Source organism: Ornithorhynchus anatinus, chromosome X4 (assembly GCF_004115215.2).
Source record: "Ornithorhynchus anatinus isolate Pmale09 chromosome X4, mOrnAna1.pri.v4, whole genome shotgun sequence".
Lineage (NCBI taxonomy): Eukaryota > Metazoa > Chordata > Mammalia > Monotremata > Ornithorhynchidae > Ornithorhynchus > Ornithorhynchus anatinus.
The window spans coordinates 701,682-723,196 of NC_041752.1; the positions used below are offsets into that span (position 1 = coordinate 701,682).

At 58.6% G+C, this 21,515-nt stretch overlaps 2 protein-coding genes and 1 long non-coding RNA gene across 4 annotated transcripts in view; 1 reads left to right on the top strand and 2 right to left on the bottom strand.

Annotated features, from left to right (window-relative positions):
• Window positions 1–3,438, bottom strand: part of LOC120638140 — a 70,327-nt gene extending 66,889 nt beyond the window's left edge. The window contains exon 1 of the long non-coding RNA XR_005659645.1: window positions 3,363–3,438. This is a non-coding gene — a long non-coding RNA (uncharacterized LOC120638140). The remainder of the gene's footprint in view (window positions 1–3,362) is intronic.
• A 248-nt stretch (window positions 3,439–3,686) lies between these two features.
• TIGAR (TP53 induced glycolysis regulatory phosphatase) lies at window positions 3,687–9,570 on the top strand. 2 transcript variants are annotated; one of them, XM_029054371.2, is made up of 6 exons: window positions 3,687–3,758; window positions 7,167–7,204; window positions 7,515–7,636; window positions 8,034–8,114; window positions 8,388–8,498; window positions 8,622–9,570. In XM_029054371.2, the coding sequence occupies exons 1-6, from the start codon at window positions 3,727–3,729 to the stop codon at window positions 9,024–9,026; spliced, it is 789 nt and encodes a 262-aa protein (XP_028910204.1). In that variant the 5' UTR covers window positions 3,687–3,726; the 3' UTR covers window positions 9,027–9,570. The 2 variants fall into 2 exon arrangements, with proteins under 2 accessions (XP_028910204.1, XP_028910205.1); XM_029054372.2 differs by having other exon boundaries at window positions 8,037–8,114.
• A 752-nt stretch (window positions 9,571–10,322) lies between these two features.
• On the bottom strand, window positions 10,323–13,363 carry FGF23 (fibroblast growth factor 23). The gene is made up of 3 exons (XM_029054170.1): window positions 13,135–13,363; window positions 12,423–12,526; window positions 10,323–11,137 (listed from the first exon to the last, which is right to left on the bottom strand). The coding sequence occupies exons 1-3, from the start codon at window positions 13,361–13,363 to the stop codon at window positions 10,733–10,735; spliced, it is 738 nt and encodes a 245-aa protein (XP_028910003.1). The 3' UTR covers window positions 10,323–10,732.
• Window positions 13,364–21,515: the final 8,152 nt, after the last annotated feature.

Here is a 21,515-nt window from a genome sequence, read left to right on the forward strand (position 1 = left end):
AGTGAAGTGACTCGCCCACAGTCCCACAGCTGACAAGTGGCAGAACCGGGAGTCGAACCCGTGACCTCTGACTCCGAAGCCCAGGCTCTTTCCACTGAGCCGCGCTGCTTCCCTGAGTTAATGCCCCCTCTCCACCTTCCCCGTCATCATGAAAACCTCCTAAAAGAAGCTCTGTTGCTCGGCACATAGTAGGCGCTTAACAAATACCATTATTATTATCATTAGGGGTGTCCATCAAGTTGGGAATCAAAGACAAGATATTTTAAGCCTCGCATATTCCCCTAGCAACCCCTAGACGGAGCCGGTGGAGCTTGCACTTTACGCCCTCGCCGCCTCAATAATAATAATATAGTAATTAATATAGTAATAATAATGATAATATTTATCAAGCATTTACATCCCAAACACTGTACTAACCGCCGGGTTACATGCGATATAAGCAGATCAGACCCAGTTCCTCACGGGACTTAATCTCAAGAAGCGAGAGAACGGTTCTCCCCATTTTCACAGACGAGGAACCGGCAGTATAACAAGATGAAGTGACTTGCCCGAGGTCACACAGCAGGCAAATGACCGAACCAGAATAACTCTCTCCCCACTCCCAATCCTGGGGTCTTTCCACGAGGCCAGATTGCTTCTCCCACTGCCCACCATCGCAACCGCTTTCCCCATCTTACCCGGCCAAGGGTCACCTGGATGCGGAGCACTGTAGGAGGGCGAACTAGGGCTGATATTGTCACGCTTGGAGACAGGCGAGACATCTGGGAGTGGAGATATGACGTGTGCCAGCTGGGTGACTGTTTGTCCAATCTATATTATTTAATAATAATAATAATAATAATAGCCTAGGCTATACCACAGAGATAGTCTGGTCTATACTACTGGGACAGTCCAAGCTACGCCGTGGGAATGGTCTGGTCTACGCTAAGGGACCGCTTACAAACTTATGGGGAGACAAGAGGACCCAAACTATTGACCCACGATAGGAGCAGGAAGAAGAACCGAGATAGCAAATGGTTATTTCTAATAATGACAATAATTACGGTATTTAAGGGCTTACTAAATGCCAGGCACTGTACTAAGCGCTGGAGTGGATAGAGCAAATGGGGTCGGTCCCTGTCCCGCATAGGGCTCACAGTCTTAATCCCCATTTTACAGCGGAGGTAACTGAGGCACAGAGAAGTGAAATGACTTGCCCAAGGCCATCCAGCAGACAGGTGGCGGAGCGGCATTAGAACCCATGACCTTCTGACTCCCAGGTCCGGGCTTTATCTACTAGGCCGTGCTGCTTCCCTACTACGCCATGCTTTTTCCCTTTTGCTCGAGGTTGAGCAGACTGCCGAAATGCACATTCCAAGCGCTTAGTCCAGTGCTCTGCACACAGTAAGCGCTCGATAAATACGATTGAACGAATAAACCCACGCAAGGAGCGCATAGGTAGAACCGCCAAGGGCGGCGTTTGGGAAGAAGCGACGGAGGGCGCGGGATATCAATCCGGGCGGGCTTCCTGGAGAAGGGGAGTGAAGAGGGTTAGGAGGCTGGGGGCGGGAGTTCAGGCCGGGTGAAGAATAATAATGATTATAATGTTGGTATTTGTTAAGCGCTTACTATGTGCAGAGCACTGTTCTAAGCGCTGGGGGAGATCCAGGATCATCAGGTTGTCCCACGTGAGGCTCACCGTCTTCATCCCCATTTTACAGATGAGGGAACTGAGGCAGAGAAGTGACGTGACGTGCCCACAGTCACACAGCGGACAAGGGGCAGGGCTGGGATGATGGCATTTGTTAAGCGCTTACTATTCATTCATTCAATAGTATTTATTGAGCGCTTACTCTGTGCAGAGCACTGTACTGAGCGCTTGGAATGGACAATCTGGCAACAGATAGAGACCATCCCTGCCTAATGACGGGCTCACGGTCTAAACGATCGTTCCCTGCCCACAACAAGCTTACAAAGCCGCTCTTCATGATGATGATGGCATCTGTAATAATAATGATGGTATTTGTTACACGCTCACTATGTGCAAAACACTGTTCTAAATGCTGCGGGGGGGAATACAAGGTGATCAGGTTGTCCCACGTGGGGCTCACAGGCTTAATCTCCATTTTACAGAGGAGGAAACTGAGGCAAAGTCTTCATCCCCATTTTTACAGAGGAGGAAACTGAGGCACAGGCTTCATCCCCATTTAACAGAGGAGGAAACTGCGGCAGAAGCTTCATCCCCATTTTACAGAGGAGGAAACTGAGGCAGAGTCTTCATCCCCATTTTAAGGAGGAGGAAACCGAGGCACAGGCTTCATCCCCATTTTACGGAGGAGGAAACCGAGGCACAGGCTTCATCCCCATTTAACAGAGGAAACTGAGGCACAGGCTTCATCCCCATTTTACGGAGGAGGAAACTGCGGCAGAGGCTTCATCCCCAATTTACGGAGAAGGAAACTGAGGCAGAGGCTTCATCCCCATTTTACGGAGGAGGAAACTGAGGCACAGGCTTCATCCCCAATTTACGGAGGAGGAAACTGAGGCACAGGCTTCATCCCCATTTAACGGAGGAGGAAACTGAGGCACAGACTTCATCCCCATTGAATGGAGGAGGAAACCGAGGCAGAGGCTTCATCCCCATTGAACGGAGGAGGAACTGAGGCAGAGGCTTCATCCCCATTGAACGGAGGAGGAAACTGAGGCACAGGCTTCATCTCCAATTTACGGAGGAGGAAACTGAGGCACAGGCCTCATCCCCATTGAACCGAGGAGGAAACTGCGGCAGAGGCTTCCTCCCCATTTTACAGAGGAGGAAACCGAGGCACAGGCTTCATCCCCATTTAACAGAGGAAACTGAGGCAGAGTCTTCATCCCCATTTTACAGAGGAGGAAACCGAGGCACAGGCTTTATCCCCATTTTACGGAGGAGGAAACCGAGGCAGAGGCTTCATCCCCATTGAACGGAGGAGGAAACCGAGGCACAGTCTTCATCCCCCATTTACGGAGGAGGAAACCGAGGCACAGGCTTCATCCCCATTGAACGGAGGAGGAAACCGAGGCACGGGCTTCATCCCCAATTTACGGAGGAGGAGGAAACCGAGGCACGGGCTTCATCCCCAATTTACGGAGGAGGAGGAAACCGAGGCACGGGCTTCATCCCCATTGAACGGAGGAGGAAACCGAGGCAGAGGCTTCATCCCCATTGAACGGAGGAGGCAAGTGAGGCAGAGGGAAGCGACTCGCCCCCGCCCCCCCCAGCCCCCCAGCTGGCAAGCGGCGGAGGCGGGATTTGCACCCAGGACCTCTGCCTCCCCAGGCCGGGCGCCGCTGGGGTTTTCCAGCCCCGCGAGGATCCGGGCCCGAGCGGCCGCAACGCTTACCGCAGTGGAGCAGCGACTCCCGGCGCCCGCGGGCAGGACCAGGACCAGGACCAGGACCAGGACCAGGACCAGGACCAGGACCAGGACGCGCGCGCCCCCGCCGCGGGGCACGCGCGGCGCGTCCCCGGCCCCGCCGCGGGGCACGCGCGGCGCCTCCCCTCCCGGCCCCGCCCTCCCCCCTTTCCCTGCCCGTCATTGGCCGGCCCCTCTGACGTCACCCCCCGCGGCAGCCAATGGGAGCGGAGCCGGCGGGCGGGGGCGCGCGGGGGCCCGCAGTGCAGCAGGAGCGCGGACGGCGGGGGCGCGGACGGATCGTGAGTCGCGGGGCCCCCCCCTTCCCCCCCCCCCCCCAACGGCGCCCACCATGACTCGGTTCGGATTAACCGTCGTCCGCCAGTGAGTAGCGCGGACCCCCGCGGACCCCCGCCAAAGAAAAGCTCCGGGCCTGGCACTCCCCTCCTCCTAAGAAGAATATTGCTATTTGTTAAGCGCCTCCTAGGTGCACAGCACTGCCCTAAGCGCTGGGGGCGATCCAGGCTCCTCGGGTGGCCCCACGGGAGGCTCCCAGTCTGAATCCCCTTTTTCCAGATGAGGTCACTGAGGCCCGGAGAAGAAGAATCATGTTGGGATTGGTTAAGCGCTTACTAGGTGCAGAGCACTGTGCTGAGCGCTGGGGGAGAGACGGGGTCATCGGGTGGTCCCACGGGAGGCTCCCGGGCTTCCTCCCCATTTGACAGATGAGGTCACTGAGGCCCGGAGAAGAAGAATCATGTTGGGATTGGTTAAGCGCTTACTAGGTGCAGAGCACTGTGCTAAGCGCTGGGGGAGAGACGGGGTCATCGGGTGGTCCCACGGGAGGCTCCCGGGCTTCCTCCCCATTTGACAGATGAGGTCACTGAGGCCCGGAGAAGAAGAATCATGTTGGGATTGGTTAAGCGCTTACTAGGTGCAGAGCACTGTGCTAAGCGCTGGGGGAGAGACGGGGTCATCGGGTGGTCCCACGGGAGGCTCCCTGGCTTCATCCCCATTTGACAGATGAGGGAACTGAGGCCCGGAGAAGAATAATCACGTTGGTATTAGTTAAGCGCTTATTATGTGCAGAGCACTGTTCTAAGCGCCGGACAGGGTAATCAGGTTGTCCCTCATGAGGCTCACAGTCTTAATCCCCATTTTATTCATTCATTCGATAGTATTTATTGAGCGCTTACTATGTGCAGAACACTGTTCTAAGCGCCGGGGTAGATACAGGGTAATCAGGTTGTCCCTCATGAGGCTCACAGTCTTAATACAGGGTATTAAGATACAGGGTAATCAGGTTGTCCCTCATGAGGCTCCATTTTATTCATTCATTCGATAGTATTTATTGAGCGCTTACTATGTGCAGAGCACTGTACTAAGCGCTTGGAAGTACAAATCGGTAACAGACAGTCCCTGCCCTTTGACGGGCTTACACTCTAATCAGAGAAGACAGACAAAAACAATAGCAATAAATAGAATCAAGGGGATGGATGAACCTCTCATTAAAACAATAGCAAATAGTATCAAGGTGATGTACATCTCATTAGCAAAATAGGGTGATTAAAATATATACAGATGAGGTAACTGAGGCACAGAGAAGTTAAGTAACTTGCCCACAGTCACACAGCTGACAAGTGGCAGAGCCCTTGCTTCTGTTTATCTTGATGTTGTCTTTTTGTTTCGCCCTCCGTCTCCCCCTTTTAGACCGTGAGCCCGTCGTTGGGCGGGGATGGTCCCTATCTGTTGCCCAATTGTCCATTCCAAGCGCCTAGTCCAGTGCTCCGCACATAGTAAGCGCTCCGTAAATACGATTGAATGAGTAAATGAATGAAGCCGGGATGGGAGCCCCGCCCGCGACGGGGATGGAGGACGGGGAGGGGTGCCGTGACCCAGGAAACCTACCTCGGGGCGTCAGACTTGTTTCATTATTCATTCAATCGTATTTATAAAAAATAGTATTGAACAAATACTACCGAATGAAGGAATTTATTGAGCGCTTACTATGTGCAGAGCACTGGACTAAGCACTTGGAATAATAATAATAATGATGGCATTTATTAAACACTAGGTGCCAAGCACTTTTCTAAGCACTGGGGGGGATACAAGGTGATCAGGTTGTCCCACGTGGGGCTCACAGTCCTAATCCCTATTTTACAGATGAGGTCACTGAGGCACGGAGAACTTAAGTGACTTGCCCACAGTCTCACAGCTGACAAGCAGCAGAGTGGGGATTTGAACCCATGATCTGACTCCCCAGCCCGTGCTCCGCTCTGTCCCCTGAGCCATGCTGCTTCTCTCTTGCCGGGGAACGGGGGAGAGTCACGCAGAGGATGGGGGTGATGGCGAAAAGCCCGGAGGAATGAGGCGAGGCCGAGAGAGATCTGTGCACGGTCCTTTCCATACCAGAGTGGTTTCACAAGCAGATAAAGAAGACCTTGATAGACCAGCCCTTTGGTGGCCTTGTAAAAATATCCCCATATTTCACGATTGGAGGGGCCGGCTCTTGCCTGCCCGCCCAAACTTAAGGCTGTTTGCATTGTCGACACTCCTCCTTATCCAGTAATGGGGAGGAGGAATTGAGGGGCTGCACAGAAGCTGATAACCCACCCTCCGCACAAGGTAGGGGTTACCCGTGGGGAGAGGTGGAGACGCAGAGGTGTCGGCCTTGTCCGTGCTGGTACCCTGGGGAGACGCAGGGGTGTTGGGTGGACCGTGCTTGGTCACTGGGGGGAAATCGGGGATGGGGGATGGTCTATTTCTCACAATAAGGGCAGGTAGATTGCAGGAGGATGGTCCTTTGGGGGGGGGTTCTCACTCAAATAGTCCTGTGAGAGAAGCGAGAGCCAGTTGCGTGTCGTCGGCGGCTGCATCTGTTTCTGCCACCTATAAATGGCCGGACACGAGCCCGACCCCTGGGCAGAGAAGTACTCGGCCCAGGCCGAGGGCTCCCGCAGCGGGAAAGTCACCTGTGGAATCTCAGTGCTGAGTCCCTCAAAACCGAACCCTCCCCACCCCCTTCCCCGCCACCCACACGCCTCCTCCTCCCCCATCTTCTTCCTCCCCACTTTTCTCTCTCCCTCTTCCCTCCCTCAAAAAGGCTAAATTTAACCTCCTGCCCTGAGGTTTGGAGTGGGCTCGTCTGTCCAGCTACTCCCCAGCTGGGAGAACTAAACATTTATTGAGGTTCCCCGGGGACAGATTCTATTTCTGGAGCACAGCTCTGGTGACATCGGTAAATGCCAGGAGGGCACGGAGGCAGAGGAAGGGGGGCCGGGACCTCACGGAGGAGGCAGGCACGGTCCAAATGTCGCCTCCCGGGCTGCCCCCCAGCCAGTCCTGGAACCCGGAGCGTGGTGGCTGCCGGCACTTGCTCTGGGGGAAGGACGGTTGCTGGCCCCTGAGCCCCCTGACCAGTATTGTAGGGGTCCAGAGTCCCGCTTAGCAGCAGGAGAGTGCTGATCTGCAGCAGCTCTCCTCCCCTGCTCCCTCCGAGACCCCCAGTTGGAGAACGGTCTGGATCCGAGGGGCAGCGGCTCTGCCGTCCCTACATGGGCACTGGGCAGGAGCTGTCCTCCCGCTGGACCAGTGGTCCGGCAGGAAGGGAGCAGGGTGGCCTCGGCCCCTCTGCCTGGGCCAGGGTGTCTCTCTGGGCAGCAGAGTGCAGGTGGGGCTGGACCCTCATGGTGCCCGTGGCCCCTGGCAGGGATCTGCAGGCATCAGTGCCACTCTCGGGACGGGCAGCCCCACGCTGCCTCGTTCACCATGAGCTCTGCTCTTCTCTTTCAGTGGCGAAACCAGATATAACAAAGAGAAAATCCTTCAAGGTGAGTATGCCGGTGCCGTGGGGCTCAGGCAGCCTCCGCCAGCCTTGGGAGGCGGCCGGGGCAGAATGTCCAGGAGGCGGGGCTCGGCCCCGTCCCCTGCGGGAGCCTTGAGGCGTGGTCAATCGAGGGTGCCCACGTGGGAAACCAGTCCGCGGGCAGGGGGCTCTCTCCTCGAACCCACGGCTGGCCTGCAGTTTGGTTTGCTCAGACGTTCTCCGAGTCGCCGGCGTCTTCTCCCCCTGAAATAAAGGGGGGGGGGGGTCAGTGTCCCCCAACAAGCTGCAGCTTCGTTCCCCTCCCCTGACCCCAGGCCAGGGAGTGGACGAGCCCCTCTCGGAAACGGGCTTCAGGCAGGCGGCGGCGGCCGGGAAGTTTCTCAGCCAGGTCAAGTTCACTCACGTTTTCTCCAGCGACCTGACCCGCACGCGACAGGCAAGCACGGCTGGGGGCTTGGCGCGGTTGGGGTCCGGGGGCTCCCCACCCTCTGGGTGGCTCGCACCTTCTCCCTAAAGCTCAGTTCGGCATTTCACATTGCGCCAAACATTGTGCCAAGCTGACCCTCGAAAGGGTGGCGGCAGGGTGGTGCAGATCTTGGGGAGGAGGGCCCCAGTTTGGGACCGAGGTTCCTAGGGGTTCCCGGGGCCCAGGGGTTTGTCCGGGACGGGGGGAGGCGGTTGGGAGCAGAGATAGGGTGGGGAGGTATATACTGAGTGCCTACTGGGTGTGCTGAACTGCACCGAGCACCTGAGCGGGCTCTTCCTGTGTGTGAGCGTTGGGGGGTGGGAGGAGGGTGGCCCCGCCAGGTAGCCCAAACACCTTCCTTCCCTAGCAGACCACCGCCACGATCCTGGAGAAGAGCGAGGTGTGCAGGGACGTGCCCGTCCAGTGCGATTCACGGATCCGGGAGCGGGTGAGAGGGAGTTTGAGGGAGGACTCTACCGTCCCCTTGCCCCCAAACTGATGTGCCTCCCCACCAGGCCCAGCGGCGTGGGGCCCGTGGGGAATATTTCCCGGCTCTCAGGGCAACGCCAAGGGCTCCCACACCGGCCACGGCAGACGGTCTGGGCCTGGCTGACTGTGACCCCGCCCGGCCCCCTCCTCCTTGGGCACCCCCCCCCCCCCGCCACACGCCCCCCGACCAGGGCTGGGGCCACCTCCAACTCTCCCTCACGGCCTCTTGCAGAAGTATGGGGTGGCGGAAGGCAAGCCGCTGAGCCAGCTCAGGAACCTGGCCCAGGCCGCCGGGGAGCACTGTCCGGCCTTCACGCCCGTCGGGGGAGAGACGTTGGAGCAGGTAGGCGGGTGGGAGGGGAGAAAGGAGGGGTGATGGGGGCAGTCACCCTGCGATGTGGTAGGGATAGAACAGAGGGATGACAACCTTCTCCTCTCCCCTACCCCTTCTCCCCACTGGCGGTAGGTGAAGCTGCGAGCCAAGGACTTCTTTGAGTTTCTTTGCCAACTGGTGCTTGCAGACACAAGGCAGAAGACGGAGGGGCCCACGGGGACCCCCGAAAACGGCCGGGCAGGCGCAGCCTTGCCCCTCGGGGGCAGTGGGGAGGGCGGGGCCCCGCCTCTGGACGCCCACATCTTAGTGGTCAGTCACGGGGCCTACATGAGGAGCTGGCTCGGCTACCTGGTGAAGGACCTGCACTGTGCCCTGCCCCCAGCCCTGAGCCGGTCCGAGCTCAGCGCGGTCAGCCCCAACACTGGCATCAGCCACTTCGTGGTGGGGCTGGACAGTGGGACACCGGGGGCCAAGCCCACCGTGCAGTGCCTGTGCATTCATCTCCACGACCACCTGGCCGGTGTGGCAGACGCCTAGGCCCTGGGGACCGCCTGGGGCGGCGGTCTGAGCGCCCCCCTCCCGGCTCCACGAACAGGTGGCCGGCCGTGGGCGGGGGCCACCAGTCCCACCTCCCCACACCGTCTGCCCGGAGAACGCCCCCCCGCTGAGCACAGAAGAGCGGTTTTCCTCCTGCTCCCTTTGGCCAGAGTCGCCCTTCCCCGCAGCTGCCCGCCACAGGCACAGCTGCCCGGACAGTGCCCCCCAAGCGGGCGAGGGGCGAGGAGACGGTGCCACTTCGCCCGAGCGCTACACAGAAGCGGTGCGGCTTTGCGAGTAGAAACAGTCTTGGGTCTGGGCGCCAGCTATGGCCAGTTGCAGAACCCCCCCCGGGTGGCACCAGTGCCCAGAGGTTATCGGCGCGGAAGCTGACTCAGACCTGGGGGAGACAACCCCCACCCCGCGCTGGCTGGCAGAGAAGAGCCCTTGGCAGCTGGAGCTGCCCTAATAGCGCAAGTGTTTATGCAAACGGTTTTAGGGTCTCTCGCCAGCCCCCCAATAAACATCACTTTCTGCCCACCTGGTCCCGAGCTGGCGCTTTGGGCCAGTGCCACTGGCAACTTGGTTGGGGCGGGGGGGACGACGGGCGGGGGACATAATAAGGCATAGAAGTCACACAGTTAAGGTGTGAGCCTTTCTAGCCCCGCTCCAGGCTTCTCGAGGCCCGGAGTGAGGTTGGGGAAGGGGCAGTGGCCTATCTGCTCCCTCTCTGCCTGGGTTCTCTAAACCGCACCAGAGCCAAGGCAGATTCCCAGCAGAGGAATCCTCGCAGCCAGTCCGGGGCACTGGTTGTCCTCTCCCTCCTCTCCCCTGCTTCTGTCTCTGTGGCCCAGCAGGGTGGGGATTCAAAGACCCACGTTCGAATCCTCACTCCGCCTTGGGCCTGCTGCGGGACCACGGCCCCGTCGCTTAACCTCTCTGGGTTTCGGTTTCCTTATCTGGGCCACGGGGACCCCAATCCCCACCCCGGGAAGCAGCGTGGCTCGGCGGAAAGAGCACCGACTTTGGAGTCAGAGGTCACGGGTTCGAATACCCGCTCTGCCACTTGTCAGCTGTGTGACCGTGGGCAAGTCACTTCACTTCTCTGTGCCTCAGTTACCTCATCTGTAAAATGGGGATGAAGACTGTGAGCCCCACATGGGACAACCTGATTCCCTTGTGTCTACCCCAGCGCTTAGAACACTGCTCTGCACGTAGTAAGCGCTTAACAAATACCAACATTATTATTATTCCAAGGACAGGAGAACCCTTCACTTCAGGTGTTATTACAATTAGTCCAGGTGCCTTCAGGGGCCCAATAAGGGGAGCCGGCATTTATTTCTCCTTTTAAGCCTCCCCAAGTCGAAGACAGCGATACAGCATTTGAAATATCCATAGATACCCGGGCTAGGCGCTACCGTCCAAATAAATAAATAAATATTCCTACCAGTGAGCAAGGGGGCAGGGCTGGGGGGTGGTCTGTGTTCGCCAGCTGTGCCCCGGTTGCTGTCCTGCAGCTCGGGGGGTGTGAGGGGGGGACACTGAGTCACGCAACCCCCCCCATGCTGTCGCCCAGGGGGCCAGGGTACGGGGGCAGGTGGGAGCCCCGATCTTCTCAAGAGGAAGGGGCTGCCCAGGGGCCACGGTGGAGGGAGGGAGAGCGGGATGGGGGGTGAGGAGGGGGTCCCGGCCCAGCCGGCCGTGGGCTAGGAGGCGGGGTGGGCGCGGGGATAGGCGGGCCACGGGTGCAGGACGCCGGCGGGGTCACCGGGGTCGGGCCGGGGGCTGTGGGCCGGGTCGGGGGGCGCGGGCGGGGCCCGGCGGGCGGCCCCCACGGCGTGGACCACCTCGCTGACCAAGGGGTCGTTGGCGTCCGGGGGCGCCTGTCGGGTGTGTCGCCGGCGGGGCGCGGGGGTGTGGAAGCGGACCAGAGGAATCTCGTTGCGGCGGGGCAGGAACTGGGCGAGGGGCGGCGGGTTGGCCCCCGGCTGGAAGACGCGCTTCTCCCGGCCCAGGCTGAGCAGGAGGAGGGACGAGGGCGAGAGGTACACGTCGTAGCCGTTCTCCAGCCGCCGGTGCGCGAAGCGGCAGCTCTCGGGGCTGAAGGAGTGCTGGGGGGAGGAGGCGGGGGTCGGGGAGGCCCGGCCGGACCCCCACTTCCCTCCCTGCCTCCCACGGGGGAGGATGTTTCCCCCCACCCCCCCCGAGGCCGTTGGAACCGCTTCCTCTAACGGCCACCTCCTCCGCTGTTTGCAAAAAGCCTCCTCGGTCCGCTCCTGCTGGGCTTGGGGCTCGCCCAAGGCGCACTGCCCACCGTAGGCGACCAGCATCGCCCCTGCACACGCTAGGCGTCCAGACCAGCGCCCTGCTCCCCACAGTCGGCCCACACAGCCTCTGCACATAGCAGGGGCCTAGCGCTGGGCTCTGCTCCCGGCAGGCGCCCAGCCTCGCCTTCTGTCCACAGCAGGCACCCCACGCGGTGCTCCGCACACACCTGGCATCCAGCACGACCCTCTGTACCTACCTGGCATCCAGTACAGCGCCCTGGTCCCAGCAGTCGCCCAGCACAAGCTCTGCACAGAGCAGGCCTCCAGTGGAGGGTTTTATGCCCAGCTGGCATCCAGCCCAGCTCCCTGCTTCCAGCAGACGCCCGGCACAGCGCTCCACCCTCACCAAATGCCCCATTTTGGCGCTCCGCCCTCACCAGGTGCCCTATTATAGCGCTCCACCCCCAGCAAGTGCCCCATTATAACGCCCCGCCCTCCTCAGGTGCCCTATTACAAAGCTCCTCCCTCAGCAGGTGCTCCTTAAATGTGCCCGTTGATGCTGATTGATAATAATAATAACGTTGGTATTTGTTAAGCGCTTCCTATGTGCCGAGCACGGTTCTAAGCGCTGGGATAGACACAGGGGAATCAGGTGGTCCCACGTGGGGCTCACAGTCTTCATCCCCACTTGACAGATGAGGGAACTGAGGCACCGAGAAGTTAAGTGACTTTCCAAAGTCACCCAGCTGACAAGTGGCCGAGCCGGGATTCGAACCCATGAGCTCTGACTCCAAAGCCCGGGCTCTTTCCACTGAGCCACGGAAAACCGCAGGGAGGAAGGAAAGTGGGTCCGGAACGACCCCGAGGGTGGAGGATGGAGTTGGGGGGGGGGGCGGTGGGCGAGGTGTTCCGACCAGTCTTTCCGGGGCCTCCATCCCCCCGGGGCGCCCAATTTTCGGGGCCACCCCGCGGTACCGGAGGGATCCTGCTCCGGGAGGCCCACGTGCTCAGTTTGACCCCGTAGATCCCGTCCCCTCCCCAATTCGCTGTCAGAGAGAGCCCCGAGGATGATCCCATCGGGGGGTCAACCGAGAGGAGGGGGCGGGATGCACCAGGCCCGGTCACTCACCGAACCGAAGACGTGGCCGCGGGGATGCATGCACAGGTAGCGCCCGCTCTTCACCCCCGTGATCACCACCGTCTCGGCGTCCTCCGCCTTGATCGACAAGGCGCCTAGGGAAGATAGATCAGCGAGGCAGAGATGGGGAGGGGAGAGTCAGGGGTGTGGGCTGGTCCCCGCTGGGTCACCGGAGGAGAGGAGTCAGGGATGGAGAAGGGAGATTCAGAGGTGTGGGATGACCTCCCGCCGGTCACCTGGGGAGAGGAGTCAGGGATGAGGAGGGGAGAGTCCGGGGAGTGGGATGGTCCCTGCTGGGTCAACGGGGGGAACGGCAAGAATGTGGCCTGGTCACAGTAAGGGCAGGGCGATGGCAGGAGGGTGGTCCTCTGGGGGTCCCACTCAAAGAGTGCTTCACCCCCCGCCCCCTGTTCCCCCGGACATCACCAACTGCACCGGTGGGTGGTCGTCCCTTCTCCCTGCGTTCCTCGCCCCCCGCCCACCCCCTCTCCGCAGGGAAGAGCAGCCAGGACGGCCGGAGTGAAGGGAGAGAACGAAGGACGGCCTTCCCGGTCAAGCGACCCCCCCAAGGCTCCTCCAAGCCTTCTCCGAGGTCAGCGAGGCCGCGGGGGGCCAGAGCATCCTCATCCTCCCTGAAACAGCCCCTCCGTAGGGGTCCCGGGGTCGGGATGGGCCTGGGCCGTCGGGAGGCGACCCCACTTACTGTAGACGGTCTGGCGGGGCGTCCCGTCCACGCGTCCGTCCTTGCGGATCTGCAGGTGGACGCCGCTCCGCTCCGTCGCCGTGTACAAGTGCGTCAGGGCCCCCCAGGCCGGGCTCGACGCCCCCCAGGCCGAGCTCGGCCCGGCCAAGGAGGGCGGGGAGCCGGCGGCCGCCCCCAGACTCCCAAGGACCCAGAGCAGGAAGGGGGGCCGGGCCGGGAGCGTGGCCATGTTCGCGGGGCGGCCCCGACGGGAACCGGACACCCTCTCCCCCCGCGGGACGGCGGACGGACCCGCCGGGCTTTCTCCCGCGCCGACCGGCCGAGCTGGACTTGGTCCGGTTCCCTCCTTTTTCCCGAGGGCCTTTTAAAGGCCAAGGACGTGACATCAGACGGGAAGGGCTCCCGTCCACATCCTTTGTGTTGCAACGGCACGTTTGAAGATCGGACGGCCGCCGGCCCACGGCCGCTCGGCCGCACGTCGGTTTCCTGAGACGCGGGGGCACACACACACACCACACCCCACACCCCACACCCCACACACCGCACACCCTCCGGTCGCTGCGGGGGCCGAGAATAGCCGCCACCCTCTGACCCCCGCAGGGGAGCCGCAGAGCAGGCCTTTCCTCCAAACCTCTCCAAGTCTTTCTCCCCCGCCCCCCAGCCCCTGCTCCCGGTGGCCTGCGGAATTGGGGGCTCGGACGCAGGGGTCCCAGGTGTGTGTTGGCGCCCTCGATAATAATAATAATAATGATAAGGGCTTACTATGTGCCAAGCACTGTTCGGAGCGCTGGGGGGATACGAGGTGATCAGGTTGGCCCACGGGGGGCTCGCAGTCTTCATCCCCACTTTACAGATGAGGGAAGTGAGGCGCAGAGAAGTGAAGTGACTCGCCCACAGTCACACAGCGGGCAAGCGGCGGAGCCGGGATCCGAATCCATGACCTCTGATTCCCACTTTCCACTGAGCCACGCTGGGTTACTTCATCCCGACCTCTCCTGGAGAAAGTGGACTGCTCGTTGTGGTCAGGGAACATGACAGCCACCTCTCTGGTATTGTACTCTCCCCACCGCTTAGTTCAGTACACTGCACATCGTAAGCACTCAATAAATACTACTGATTAATCGATATCCACGCTCCGCCCTGTTACCTCTTTGGCACCTTTACCCAGCTCCCTCCCGGTTCTGCCCCCACGTCTTTCTCTCTCATTTCTCTTCCTCTGTCCATCTCCCGTACCGGCCTGTGAGCGCCTTGAGGGCCTTGCTTCTGCTCTAATAATAATAATGATGGTATTTCTTAAGCGCTTACTAGATGCCCAGCACTGTTCTAAGCGCTGGGGTAGATACAGAGTTGCCCCACATGGGGCTCACAGTCTTAATCCCCATGTTACAGAGGAGGGAAGTGAGGCACAGAGAAATAAAGTGCCTTGCCCAAAGTCACGCAACTGACAAGCGGCGGAGTCGGAATTAGAACCCACGACCTCTGACTCCCAAGCCCGGGTTCTTTCCACTAAGCCACGCTGCTTCTCCTGTACTCTCCCCAGGGCTCAGTACAGAGTTCTGCCCTGAGTGGATGCTCCGTGATGGATGGATGGATGGATGGATGGATGGATGGATGGATGGATGGATGGATGGATGGATGGATGGATGGATGGATGGATTGATGGAGCGATGGACTGGTGTGGGTGTGAAGGAAGGCTGGAAGGATCAGAGAAGAGGAACAGCGTGGCTTAGTGGAAAGAGCCCGGGCTTGGGAGTCAGAGGTCGTGGGTTCTAATCCCGACTCCGCCACTTGTCTGCTCTGTGACTTTGGGCAAGTCACTTAACTTCTCTGGGCCTCCGTTACCTCGCCTGTAAAAATGGGGATAAAAAAAAAGTGAGCCCCACATGGGACAATCTGATGACCCTGTATCTACCCCAGCGCTTAGAACGGTGCGCTGCAGATAGTAAGCGCTTAAAAAATGCCATGATTATTAGGAGAGGGCAGTGCGGGGTCGCACAGTGAAAAGGAACGTGGGTTGGGAACCCCAGATTCCCCATACCCAGCTCTGCCCTCTAGGCATCTCCGAGGCCGCGGTCGGAGAGGTACCTCCCGCCCAGGAGTGGCCCTGACCCGAGTCCCCGTGGCGGGAAGGGGGAAGGGAGGGCAGTGGGGTCCGGGGCTGCTCCCCCGCAAAAACAAGGGGACCAAGAAACAGCCAGGCGCCCCTCGCCCCTTTCTGGGCGGTGCCAGGGGGCACCACGGCCGAGGCGTCGCTTCCGGGCATCGCCACAAGAGGGCACTCCCCTGCCGGGCTGGAGCGCCTGCCCAGCTCGGCCCCGAGGGCGGCGGCGGGGAACCCTCTAATAATAATAATAACTCTAATAAGAATAGTGATTATTATTATTATGGTATTTGTTAATAATAATGTTGGTATTTGTTAAGCGCTTACTCTGTGCAGAGCACTGTCTAAGTGCTGGAGGAGATAGGGGTCATCAGGTTGTCCCACGTGAGGCTCACGTGAGCCTTCATCCCCATTTTACAGATGAAGGAACTGAGGCACTGAGAAGTTAGTAATGATAATCATGTTGGTATTCGTTAAGCGCTTACTATGTGCAGAACACTGTCTAAGTGCTGGGGGAGATACGGGGTCATCAGGTTGTCCCACGTGAGGCTCACGGTCTTCATTTTACAGATGAGGGAACTGAGGCACAGAGAAGTTAGTAATAATAATCATGTTGGTATTTGTTAAGCGCTTACTATGTGCAGAACACTAAGTGCTGGGGGAGATACAGGGTCATCAGGTTGTCCCACGTGAGGCTCACGGTCTTCATCCCCATTTTACAGATGAGGGAAATGAGGTACAGAGAAGTTAGTAATAATAATCATGTTGGTATTTGTTAAGCGCTTACTATGTGCAGAACACTAAGTGCTGGGGGAGATACAGGGTCATCAGGTTGTCCCACGTGAGGCTCACGGTCCTCATCCCCATTTTACAGATGAGGTCACTGAGGCACAGAGAAGTTAAGGGACTCGCCCACAGTCACACAGCTGACAAGTGGCAGAGCCGGGATCTGAACCCATGACCTCTGACTCCCAAGCCCGGGCTCTTTCCACTGAGCCACACTGCTTCTCCATAATAATAATAATAATAATTATGGTATTTGTTAAGCACTTACTATGTACAGAGCACTGTTCTAAGCGCTGGGGTAGATACAGCGTGGCTCACTGGAAAGAGCACGGGCTTTGGAGTCAGAGGTCATGGGTTCGAACCCCGGCTCTATCACTTGTCAGCTGTGTGACTTTGGGCAAGTCACTTAACTTCTCGGTGCCTCAGTGACCTCATCTGTAAAATGGGGATTAAGACTGTGAGCCCCACGTGGGACGACCTGATTCCCCTATGTCTACCCCAGCGCTTAGAACAGTGCTCGGCACATAGTAAGCGCTTAACAAATACCAACGTTATTATTACAGGGCAATCAGATTGTCCCAGGTGGCGCTCACATTTTTTTTAATCCCCATGTTTCCAGATGAGGTAACTGAGGCCCAGAGAAGTTTAGTGACTTGCCCAAAGTCACACAGCAGACAAGTGGCGGAGCCGGGACTAGAACCCACGACCTCTGACTCCCAAGCCCGGGCTCTTTCCTCTAAGCCACGCTGCTTATCTACTCGGCGGCTCTCCCGTCCGGGCGGCGAGGAGGGAGGCGACGGGAACACCCCGGTGCCGGGAACTCCTGGGTCCCTTTCCAGCCGCAGGCCCTTCCCTCCCTGAGTCCCGGGCCTCAGTGAGTTGACTGGGAAGGCGGGGTGACCCTAAAGGCCCCGGCTCTCGGGGACCACAGCCCACCACCTAGGCCCCACTCTGTGGCAGAGTCCAGCTCCCCAAACAATCAAACAAATAACGGGGAAGCTGCGTGGCCTAGTGGAGAGAGCACAGGTCTGGGAGTCAGAGCACCTGGGTTAATAATAATAACGTTGGTATTTGTTAAGCGCTTACTATGTGCCGAGCACTGTTCTAAGCGCTGGGGTAGACACAGGGGAATCAGGTTGTCCCACGTGGGGCTCACAGTCTCAATCCCCGTTTTACAGATGAGGTAACTGAGGCACAGAGCAGTTAAGTGACTCGCCCACAGTCACACAGCTGACAAGTGGCAGAGCCGGGATTCGAACCCATGACCCCTGACTCCAAAGCCCGTGCTCTTTCCACTGAGCCACGCTGCTTCTCCAACATCGCCTCGGCCACTTGCCCACTGGATGACCTTAGCTGAGTCACTTCAATGGGCCTCGGTTTCCTTAACTGTAGAAGAGTGCTCGACACATAATAAGCGCTTAACAAATACGATTTTTCAAAAGCCATCGATGATTACTACTACAGTCCATTAAGCTCACCTTGCTCCCCTAACGCCTCCCTACTCACCGTACTTGGATCTCATCTGTCTCGCCACCAGCCCTTCGCCCACATTCTGCCTCTGGCCAGGAATTCCCTCCCTCTTTGTATTCATTCGATAGTAGTTATTCAATAGTATTTATTGAGCGCTTACTATGTGCAGAGCAGTGGACTAAGCGCTTGGAATGAACAAGTAGGCAACAGATAGAGACAGTCCCTGCCGTTTGACGGGCTTACAGTCTAATCGGACTGTATCCGATAGACGATCACTCTCACCGCCTGCAAAGCGTTATTGAAAACACATCTCCTCCAAGAGGCCTTCCTAATTAAGCCCTTAAGTCGTCTTCTCCACTCCCTTCCGCGTGGCCCTTGCACTAGAATTTCTACTCTTCATTCACCTCTCCCTCAGCCCCGCAGTACTTACGAACGTATTTGTAATTTAATTTATTCCTATTAACTCCTGTCTCCTGCTCTAGGCTGTAAGCTCGCTATGTGCGGGGAATGTATCGCCCACCTGTTATACTGTTCTCTCTCGGGCGCTTAATACAGTGCTCTGCACACAGTAAGTGCTCAATAAATACTATCCATTGAAATAACAGTGTTGATGGAGCACCCGTTATTTACCCAACACTGTACCAAGTGCTTGGGAGAGTGTTAGAGAGTTAATAGACACGAGCTCTGCCCTCAAGGAGTTTTAAATCTAGTCTGTCCGAAATCCTGACAGAGAAGGAGAGAACGGAATGCAGGGAGAGGAAAGTATTCTGGTAAATTGAACCCACTGGGGAAACAATCTGCCCAGTGGATGGTGGTGTGCGTGTATAGGAGTGTGTGGGGTGGACGAGGCTACAGGTCGGGGGTTCCCCTCTGGCCGGTCAGTGTTCCCCTCGGTCCCCCTCGCTGGAGGCCCAGAGTCCCCGGCGGCTGTGTCCAGTGACACGCACCCTGGCTCCGCTGGCCTCGATCCCTCCCCTCGCACCGGCCGACGGACACGTAGCCGGCCCTCACTTCTCGGACGGCTATTTCCAGACGTCGCCGCCGAGACGATGCGCCGGGCGGCCGGGTGGGGACGGAGTCTGGGCCGACTCCAGCCGGCGCAGGATGCGGGGTTTCCGGAACTGACTCACCCCTGCTTGCTGCAGGTCACGGCCGCTGGGGGCCAGGCCGCGGCAGGCGGGGGGCGGTGGCCAAGTTGTCTCCATGGAGGCCGGTCCGTGTGGACCCTCAAGCCCCCTAGCACTAGCCCAGGCCCCCTCCCGGCCTCCCTCACAGCCACCCTCCCTGTCTCCCACCTGTCCTCCTTCCCGGCCTGGCACGCCGACGCTGAAATCAATCCCCGGAAGATGACTGCCCTTTAGTTACGGTGTGGATTCAGTGCTTACTCTGTGTCCAGCACTGAAGTAGATACAGGATCAGCAGCTCGGACACGGGCCCTGTCCCACCTGGGGTTCAAGATCCCAGAGGCGAGTGGGGAGCTGATCTTGGCACTTGCAGAAACGGAACGGAGGGAACCCTCTTTACACATGGATCGACTCCGCCATCCCAGAAGACCGGGCGAATGTGGGGCCCTGGAGCACCGTCCACGAGAAGCTCAGCTTTCTGGCTACTGGTGAGAAGAAGGCACAGGGGATGAGGGGAAAGGCCCCTCCCATTAACACCTCCTCCTGTCCATCTTTCTTCCTGATCACAGCTTTGCCACCTGGAAGTAATCTTTCCCAAAATGGGTTAAATGCTATAGCTCCCTTTCAGCTCATCTAAGAGAGGTAGCATGACCTAGTGAAAAAGGACATGGACCTGCGAGTCAGAGGATCTAATCTCCGCTCTGCCTCTTGCTTGCTACGTGACCTTGGGCAAATCATTTAACTTCTCTGGGCCTCAGTTTGATCATTTCTAAAATGTGGATTAAAGACCTCTTCTCTCTTCTACTTAGACTACGAGTCCCACGTGGGATGGGGCTGCACCCCATCTGATTCACTTGTATATCCTCCACTGCTTTGCACAGAGTAAATGCTTAACAAATACACCGTTATTATTATCACTCAAGGTCAATGGCAGAGCCAAGACTTGCATCTGGTCCCCTGACTCCCCACCCCATGCTCTTTCCAGTGGGCCATGCCGCCCCCCCGTTATTCCTACATACTTTAAAAATAAAGGATTTACAGAAGGACATAAAAACACCACCAAATTCAAAATCTTTCCTGGGTGAGATGGATTTGGGCACATTCTCATTCTGTCAGATCAGCAGCTCTCCGGCCCAGATCTCTACCCCCAGGGGGGACCACCTCGTCCACCGGGGCTCCTGGGTGCACAAAAGTGTACGCTCGGCCCAGATAGATCCCTGGTGGGGGCAGGGCAATCTTGGCTGGGGCCACGCTGTTCTCCGGGAGCCAGTGGAGGTGGGTGGGCTGGGGCAGGAGTGGGTGCGGGCGCCGTTGAGGCTCTAGGCCCGGATCGTATAATCCAGACCTTGAGGAGCTCCCCGGTGCCCACCCTGGGCAGTGCTGGGCACTTTCCCGTCTCCTTCCTCATCCCGGTACACGCACTCCCGGGCCGGACCAGGATCAGAGAGCCGGGGCTTCCCAGTAATGACAGGGAGCGGTCAGCTTCCGGCCCTCACCCAGAGCCGGGAAGGGTCAAGCTGATGGTGACTTCCCAGAAAATCCACTGGGGAAAAGGGGCAGTGAAGGGACATCCCTCCCCTCTCCTGCACATCCCCCCTCCCTGCTACGTCCCTCCTCTCCCCATTCCGTCCCTCCCTTTTCCTCCAACTCCTCATCATGTCCCTCCCCTCACCTCATGTTCTGTCGCCATCCTGCACCCCCACTCCCCCGCCTCCCTGTTCCCTGCTGTGTCCCTCCACTCTTCTCTATCTCCTCCCTCCCCTGGCTGAGCACTTAGCTGGAATCTTTAGAGCGCAGAGGGCTACTGGTGTGATCGGCATCAGCTGGGAGCTCAGAAATTGGTCTCTTGACCTTGATAGAGGGGTCCCAGATAGTCTCAAGGTGGCCAGAAGCAGGCAGGCAGACAACCAATCATTAAAGGGGAGGGTCAGGGGTCTGAGGGCTCAGGCTGAGGGGCTGACCCTGTTCTGCAGACCCCCACCGCCACAGAGACCAGCTGGTCTGAGCTCCGGCATCCCGGTTTCCAACCCTGCAGACCTGCTCCCCCCTTGAATATGCTGCTCTGGAAGCTGGTACTGGACCTCCAACCCTTCTTTGACCTCTGCCCCCACTGTGCTGTGCAATCTAGAGGTGCTCGCTACTTTCCCCATCTCGAAAATGGAACATCATCAGTGGGCCACTCCCTCCTCCCCCCACCCTCAGGGAGGTAAAGACCCAGACCTCCTGGCTTTTGCCCCACAGAAGAAGTCCCCACCCCTCAGAAACCTGAGCCCCCTTTCCATCCGGGCAGCTCTGAGGTGAAAACTCCCAGGGGGAACGTAGAAAAAGGACTTTTATTTTACACCTGTCGGTTGAACGGTCTGTGCACAGCACATACGTATAAAAAAATAAAAGGGTCGCATCTGTTTACAAAGAAGAGTAGGGGCCGAGCCTCCGAGTCCCCGTATTTCCTGGGAAAGGCAAGAGCCCTAGAGTGGCAGGCCAGCACCTGCCGGGGAGACCGGGGGAAGGGGGGATGGAGGGTCGGGGGCGCTGGGGGAGACGCTGGAATCCGAGGAGCGATGAGGTATTGGGTGGCAGCTCAGAGACGGGAGGTTGGGGGTTGTCCTGAGGGAAGGGAAGTCAGGGCACCTATTCTGGACCCGTGTCCTGAGGCGGGGGTCCCCGCCCTGACTCCAGCAGCCCATTCCGAGGGGGCAGAGGGCACAGCTGCATTTCACCCGGCGGCTGCACGACCCGAGCCTGCAACTCTCTGGGCCGGCTCCACGGCCATCACCACCATCCCTCACAACATGGGTCCACAGGTCCTGATGTGGCTCTCTGCCTCAGCTTACCCCTCTACGAAATGGGCGAGGGTGGAGGCAGGGGCTAGGGGGAGCAGAGGGAGAGTGGACTGCAGC